The 8313-nt window shown below is 37.4% G+C and overlaps 1 protein-coding gene across 4 annotated transcripts in view; it reads left to right on the top strand.

Annotated features, from left to right (window-relative positions):
* Positions 1-742: 742 nt before the first annotated feature.
* dguok (deoxyguanosine kinase) overlaps positions 743-8313 on the top strand; it is an 8306-nt gene continuing 735 nt past the window's right edge. For 2 of the 4 annotated variants that reach the window (XM_079606457.1, XM_079606455.1), the window contains exons 1-6: positions 743-922; positions 1154-1260; positions 3397-3596; positions 4847-4994; positions 6409-6524; positions 7816-7915. In XM_079606457.1, coding sequence (XP_079462583.1) covers positions 781-922; positions 1154-1260; positions 3397-3596; positions 4847-4994; positions 6409-6524; positions 7816-7915 — 813 coding nt within the window. In that variant the 5' untranslated portion in view covers positions 743-780. Of the gene's footprint in view, positions 923-1153; positions 1261-3396; positions 3597-4824; positions 4995-6408; positions 6525-7815; positions 7916-8313 lie in introns of all 4 variants that reach the window. The other 2 variants (XR_013796807.1, XM_079606456.1) reach the window with 2 other exon arrangements.

The following is an 8313-nucleotide window of genomic DNA, read 5'->3' as shown; positions in this document are numbered from 1 at the left end:
CAGCCCATGTAGGAGTAGATGGAAATGAATTGGCAGACAAATATGCAAAAAATGCAACCAAAAAAGCAGAGATAGATATGGTAGTAAGATATAGTAAGGCGGAAGTTAAAAGTATAATCAAAGCCGAAATGAGAAAGAAGTGGCAAGAGGAGTGGAATATGGAAACAAAAGCGAGAATGTATTACAGCATCCAAAAGAGGGTAGGAGACATGAGAGAAAGTAATAGGAATAAAAGGGAAGAGGACATTATTTCAAGAATGAGATTTGGGCATACTGGATTAAGTAGTACGCTAAAAATAATAGGGAAACATGAAACTGGGATGTGTGAGGTCTGTAATATTAATGAAACAGTAGAACATGTAATTATTGATTGTCATAGGTATAAGGAGGAAAGGATGAGGCTGAAAGACTGGTTAAGTAAAGAAAAAATTAGATTTGAAATGAAGGAAATATTACAAATGAATTCAGGGAGTGTAGGGTATAGAGCGATATTTGTGTTTTTGAATAATACAGGGCTTATTAGAAGGATATGAGTTTAGGTGTTTTTGAAAGTTGTATATAATAATGATGTGAGTGATAATGTTTTAATATTAATAATGTTATTAGATATTTATGTAGGTATTTATTGGTTTTATTTATGTATTTATTTGTATATTTAAAGAGTAGTGAGTAAAGGCTATTGTGATCCACACTCCATATCAGAAGGTGGCGGTAATGCACACTTAAAAGTTGTTTGCCAACCGCCATAAAAAGGAAAAGAAGAAGAAGAAGATGATGTAAATGTTATTTTTCTGTAATATGTTAGGGATGAATGTGAGAGAGACAAAACGTCTTTTCTCGAGCTTTTCTCTTTACCGTTTGGCGTGCAAACAAATGAGTACAAGCGATCAAATAAAGAGGGTCTCGATCGAAGGAAACATTGGTACGTTTTGTTTGTTTATATAGTTATATTTTTACATTGTTAATGCCTATACTTGTGGTAATGAGGTACTTAATGCAATTAAGTGGGGGTAAAAAAGTTGATGAGTGTGTTGTTGTTGTGTGAAAATCAAGTGAAAATGTGAATTTATCGTTACCAATGTTTTGGTATCATATTAAAAGCCTTTTTTGCCCTGCCAACAAAGCCTCTTGTGTGTCTTCTGAATCTCTCAAGCGGTCGGGAAGTCAACATTTGCCAGGCTTTTACAGACAACAGAGCAGGACTGGGAAGTGATCGCAGAGCCCATCAGCAAATGGCAAAATGTGGACCAAACCAACCAGGTCAGTGTAGACTAGTCATGGACGTAAATTTAAAGTGATAGTTCACCCCAAAAAATAAAATACTGTTATTAATTACTCACCCTCATGTCGTTCCAAACCCGTACGACTTACGTACTACTTCAGAACACAAATTAAAATCTTTTTAATGAAATCTGAGAGATTTCTGTCCCTCCATTGACAGCTACGCAACTACCACGGACTCTTCAAAAAATTCATAAAGAGATCGTAAAACTAATCCATATGAATTGAGCGGGTTAGTTCAAATTTTCTGAAGAGACTCGATCACTTTATATGATGAACCGATTGAATTTAGGGTTTTTTAACATATAAACATTCATCAACTCACACATCAGTTGCGGTCAACAGAAGCTCAAGCATGTTCGCTTGACATGTAAGAACCAATGAGGTTCATTCTTGTTACGCAGCACATAGATATACATAATAAAGGCTAGATGTCTTACGGCGGAGTCTCTAACGTCATCACCGGCGGCCATCTTGTCACAGGCAAGCTTTCTGGCTTAAGGCGAGTGATTTGCACGAACACAAACTCTCATCTCGCTGAAATCTTGACGGATTTACAAACGGTTTGGTTTCTTACAAACGTTATTAACGTGGCTATAATTCTGGATGCTTGAACATGTTGAAATATATAATATTATAATTATTCATAAGTATGTAACTACATCTCTGACGTTTATAACAAACCAACCCGTTTGAAAATCAGTAGAAAATTTAGCAAGTTATGGTTATTTAAAAAGTACATGCATTAAAACACAATGTTACGAGTGAGCGAGCTGACTGTGACAAGATGGCCGCCAGGTGCGGATGTCGACCTCCATTGGCCAGCAGCGCGGACGAGACATCTAGCCTTTATTATGTATATGACGCAGCATGTTTGAGCTTCTGTTAATATCATAAGAGAAGAGATGTCGCTGCAAGAGAGAGGGAAATGTACAAATGAAACTCAAAAAATTAGAATATCATGTAAAAGTTCATTTATTTTCATTTATTCAACTTAAAAAGGTGAAGCTAATATATTATATAGACTCATTACATGCAAAGTGAGATATTTCAAGCCTTTATTTGCTATAATTTTGATGATTATGGCTTACAGCTTTTGAAAACCTTTTCACAATATTCTAATTTTGAATTTGAGGTTTTCATAAGCTGTAAGCCATAATCATCAAAATTATAACAAATGAAGGCTTGAAATATTTCACTCTGCATGTAATGAGTCTATATAATATATTAGTTTCACCTTTTAAGTTGAATTACTGAAATAAATTAACTTTTGCACGATTTTGAATTTTTTTGATACAAGATTAGGAGGCACATGAATAAAATGTGCACAAATAAATCATTTATAATAAATACTGCAATATTCCATCAAATAAAAATGCCAATTTTGATCTAATGTGACCTTAAAGGAGAACTCCGGTCAATTTTAACATTGAGCTCAATTTTTAGTAAATTTGGAGTGCTGTCAATACAGAGAACAACGACAAAAATCGGTGTTGCCTACACTGTGTTATCCTCTTTTTAAAATTTGCACCCTGTTGACTTCAATGGGGCAAGTTTTAAACCTGCTTTTAGCCTCTTAACATCCTTGATGTGTTATTACAAGTGCCCAGCAATGTGAGTGATTCCTTCAGAGTGAACACGAGTGAATCTGACTGCAGGAGATGTGAAAGATATGAATAAAAATGATGTTATTTCAGTCAGCGCACAGACCTGTATTTAGTTCCTGTTTTCGGTCGAAGTCCAAAGTAGTCGATTGTCGAGTTCATGCGCATAGGTTTAGTGACTTAGATCACATCAAGGACGATAAGAGAAATAAAAGCAGGTTTAAAATTTGCCCCATTGAAGTCAACAGGGTGCAAATTTTAAAAAGAGGATAACACAGTGTAGGCAACACCGATTTTTGTCGTTGTTCTCTGTATTGACAGCACTCCAAATTTACTAAAAATTGAGCTCAATGTTAAAATTGACCGGAGTTCTCCTTTAAAGTATGTTTGTGCTGTCATGAAAATAAGTGCTTGGTTTGATATTCTTCTATCTAATGAAGTGAGGCCTTTAGCATCCAAATGCGTTTAGGGACGACTGTTTAACGTGTGCTCTGTCTTGTTTTCTGTGTAGCAGAGCGAACGCGCTCCTCAGCAGGCGAGCAGTAACCTGCTACAGATGATGTATCATGACCCGAAACGCTGGTCCTACACCTTCCAGACCTTCTCCTGCATGAGTCGCATGCGCTCGCACCTCCAGCCACTCTCTGCCGGATCTCTGAAGTCCTCGGGCTCGCCGGTGCGCGTGTACGAGCGCTCGGTCTACAGCGACAGGTGATGAAACTACAGTTCTCATTGAGACTAGTGTCAGTTAAAGGGGAGGTTGATTATGATTTCACTTTTCTAACTTTAGTTAGTGTGTAATGTTGCTGTTTGATCATAAACAACATCTGCAAAGTTACAACGCTCAAAGTATAAAGCAAAGGGAGATATTTGCTTTTAAAGAAATCGCTTTTTAAGGACTACAACAAACGGCCGGTAGAGACTACACGACATTCCTCCCGGGTTAGTGACATCATTCACAACCCTAAAATTTACATAACCCCGCCCCCTGAACACAATTATAGATTATCAAGACAGAATATGCTAATCAATGACTAGAAGATAACTACACATAAACTACATATATTCATAAACTAACCATTCAGAAATGTTTTCTACATGTTGTCACTTCTTGAGTCTCTCCATTATTGCCCGACTCCGGTTTGAACATAAAAATCTAAAAGTTTTTGAAATGTTCAGTGCATGTGTGTGTGAGATAAAAGGACACAAGCTCTTGTAGCTCCGCCCCCTGTCCCCCTGTCCCCCTGTTACATGCGATATAATAATATCTGTGGGGTATTTTGAGCTAAAACTGCACACACACACTCTGGGGACATCAGAGACTTATTCTACATCTTGTGAAAAGGGCATTTTACCACACTTTTTAAAAATGTATCTGCAAGTACAGGTTTTTAAAATATATACTTTTAAGATTTGATGTACAAGTGCACATTCAATACCGTTAAGCACAATTCTTTTTGACAAAGATATATGTGACCCTGGACCACAAAACCAGTCACATCAAAATTGTACAGAATAAATCTGAAAGCTGAATAAATAATCTCTCCAATGATGTGTGGTTTGTTTGGATATGACAATATTTGGTCGAGATGCAACTATTGAAAATCTGGAATCTGAGGGAGCAAAAAAATCGAAACATTGAGAAAATCTCCTTTAAAGTTGTGCATTTATGTTCACGATTGTGCTGCATTCACTCACAAAAATACATGTTTTATATATTTACGGAAGTAAATTTACAAAATATCTTCATGGAACATGATCTTTACTTAATATCCTAATGATTTTTGGCATAAAAGAAAAATCGATAATTTTGACCCATACAGTGTATAGTTGGCTATTGCCACAGATATACCCGTGCGGCTCCAGACTGGGTTTGTGATCCAGGGTCACATTTTATGATTAAATATGTTCATTTTCACTGCTACATTTCCATTTTCAGTGTGTATATCCTCCTCTCTCAGGTACATCTTTGCTTTAAATATGTTCGAGCTCGGCTGTATAAACTCCACAGAGTGGGCTGTGTATCAGGATTGGCACTCGTTTCTGGTGGAGCAGTTTGGTCATCGAGTTCAACTGGAAGGCATCATATATCTCCGAGCTTCTCCACAGGTCCGCACCAGCTCACGGTGATGATGATGATGATGATATATGCACACGAGACGTGCTCTCGGGCTTTATATGCCGTTTACGATTGTTCCAGTCATGGATGCTGATTGGTCCATGCAGTGTTCAGGTCGTGCTAAAGTGTACAATATTATATAGTCTGTGTCTGAAACCTGAAGTCTTATCAGTCAGCGAGTTATTATAATTAACTCAATTAAAACCAAATGTGACCCTGGACCACAAAACCAGTCACATTTAAAAATTGAGATTGATACATCATATGAAAGCTGAATAATAAGCTTTCCACTGATGTGTGGTTTGTTAGGATATGGCAATATTTGGCCGAGACACAATTATTGAAAATGGGTGCAAAAAAATCGAAACATTGAAAATCTCCTTTAAAGTTGTGCATTTATGTTCACGATTGTGCTGCATTCACTCACAAAAATAAATGTTTTATATATTTACGGTAAGAAATTTACAAAATATCTTCATGGAACATGATCTTTACTTAATATCCTAATGATTTTTGGCATAAAAGAAAAATCTATAATTTTGACCCATACAATGTATAGTTGGCTATCGCCACAGATATACCCGTGCGACTCCAGACGGGTTTTGTGATCCAGGGTCATATATGATCTGACACCATATTTATTCTTCCCTGTCTGGGGATATCATAGTCAGCATTCAGATGAAGGAATGTAGATCGATTGTGATGTAAAGCATGTGACTTGTTTCCTTCCAATCTGCGAAGGCGTAATGATCGGACACAATGATTCAAAACACATGTTGGTCAGAAATTAAGCTTACCGGTAGTTTACATCTCAGAAACATCTATTTTTAATACATAAACATTACTCGAGTGGTCTATAAGTTGACTTCAAAATGAATACATGTGAAGTTAAAGGTAGGGTAGGTCAGAATTGTCTAAAAAAACTTGTATTTAAATTAGTTTAAACTGTCTTTATATACCAATACATAATTAAAATGCAAGTAATCTGAAAGAGAGAGTATAAAAAACTGAGTGGCTCTAGTGTATTTAATCTTCAATAAACACAGCTCATTAATTCCATTCACTCCCGCCTAAAAACGGGTGCGCGACTGCACGCACGTGGGCAGAGCCAGTAATAGCGGCGGTAGTCATGGCGACGGAGAGTGACAGTCGCGCAAGCCAATCACTTGTTTCGTCCCGGTAGGAATTAATGAGCTGCGTTTATTGAAGATTAAATACACTATAGTCACTCAATTTTTATACTCTCTTTTTCAAAGTACTTACATTTTAATTATGTATTGGTATATAAAGACAGTTTAAGACAGTTTGAAAAAAAGTTCTTTAGACAATTCTTACCTACCCAACCTTTAATGGACTTGTTAGAATGAATTAGAAGTTGCTCAATTTTAGCGTTGTATCCTGCAGACCTGCATGGAGAGGTTGGGCAGAAGAGGTCGAGTGGAGGAGCAGGGGATTCAGCTCGACTATCTCGAGAAACTACACACACGGCATGAAGACTGGCTCATCCACAAGACGACGAAGTGAGTACTTTTTGGGACTTTAGCTTCTTCACCGTATCCCCCAGAGTTAGATAAGTCCCTTCTCATCTCCGTGCGTGCCGTAACTCTGTCTGACGCACACACCGCTAGCCTAGCTTAGCACAAAGACTGGAGGTAAATGGCTCCAGCTAGCATACTGCTCCCAATAAGTGACAAAATAACGCCAACATTTTCCTATTTACATGTGATTTGTATAGTCACAGCGTGTACACATAACAAGATCACATGAGACACAGCCATCTTCTAACCGTATACACACTGGGAACTATATTCTCAGAAGGCGAAGCACTGCTACTTCTGGTTGTGATTAGCGAAGTCTCGTCTCCTCACCACGGCGCTGCGAGCAAATCACTCCGCAGAAGTAGCAGTGCTTCGCCTTCTGAGAATATAGTTCCCAGTGTGTATACGGTTATAAATAAAGGCAGGGCTTGACAATTTTTGAGGCACTTGTCCTTCGGACAAGTACATTTATGTTTCACTTGTCCATGCACAAAAGTCACTTGTCCAGGTAAAGATTCATAATTTTATCATTTATTTTTTGATAAATGCCACTTTCTACCTGACAGAGGCTGATTTACACCTGAACTACTTTACATCTGAACATTAGCTAATATTTAACTATGTACATTTAACCAATACAAATGCTGTTAATGCTTGTTTACAGTACACGGCTGCCGACGCTAGCTAGCTAACGTCACTTACTTGTCAGCCAGGTTGGGTTGCCCCCGACAGACGCCACAGAACATTACTCCGTCTTCATAAATAACCCAGTCGAATTCATCTTTCCATTTGGTTACACATTTTTTATGTCGTTTTAATTTGTATGGAGCCGTTGGTGTAAGGTGACTTGTTTTTGGAGCTTTTCCTGGCGCTTGGTGAAACATCACTCTCCACTCTTTGAGGCAGGTAAAAATGTTTAAACTTGGACCGACTTCTGATTGGCCAATCAAAGCATTCTGAGTTGTACGCTGGTTCGACGGATTGTGGGGAAAAAAATGGGTTTGTTTCAAATCGGTAAAATTAAATCTGTAAAATAGACGTAATGAGTGGCACATAAAGTGAAGTAACATGGCATTTTATTTTGTTTGACATTTAACTTGTCCAGTGGGACAACTAATTTTCACTTCCACTTGTCCTACAAAAAAATCCACTTGTCCCGGACAAGCCTTAATGTCGAGCCCTGAATAAAGGTGACTTGACTTGAGTTCATTCTGCTGTAAATCAGCTCTACAAGACGGCAGTGTTGTATTAGTGCTCTTCTCTCTTCACACAGGGTTCACTTCGAGCACCTGGAGAAGGTGCCGGTGTTGGTTGTAGATGCGGGAGTGGAGTTTGAGAAGGACCCGGAAGTGCAGGACAGTCTCTTAACAAAGGTATGCCTTCCTCAGGAGAAACACACACTTTTAGCATTATTAGCTTTTTTTGTGCATTACATAAATGCTTGTTTGTATTCCTCATTTTTAAGTTGCTTTGAATAAAAATGTCTGCTTATTGAATAAATATAAATGTTTTATTTTATTTATAATATGGTGCAAAAGTTCATTTATTCCAGTAATTCAACTTAAAAGGTGAAACTAATATATTATATAGACTCATTACATGCAAAGTGAGATATTTCAAGCCTTTATTTGTTATAATTTTGATGATTATGGCTTACAGCTTATGAAAACCTGATCACAATATTCTAATTTTTAATTTGGGGTTTTCATAAGCTGTATTATAACTGTATTATGCAAAATTATAACAAATAAAGGCTTGAAATATCTCACTT

Source organism: Phoxinus phoxinus (assembly GCF_949152265.1).
Source record: "Phoxinus phoxinus genome assembly, chromosome: 3".
NCBI lineage: Eukaryota > Metazoa > Chordata > Actinopteri > Cypriniformes > Leuciscidae > Phoxinus > Phoxinus phoxinus.
Note: the sequence above shows the minus strand (reverse complement) of the source record. Positions and strands in the feature narration are given on the sequence as shown.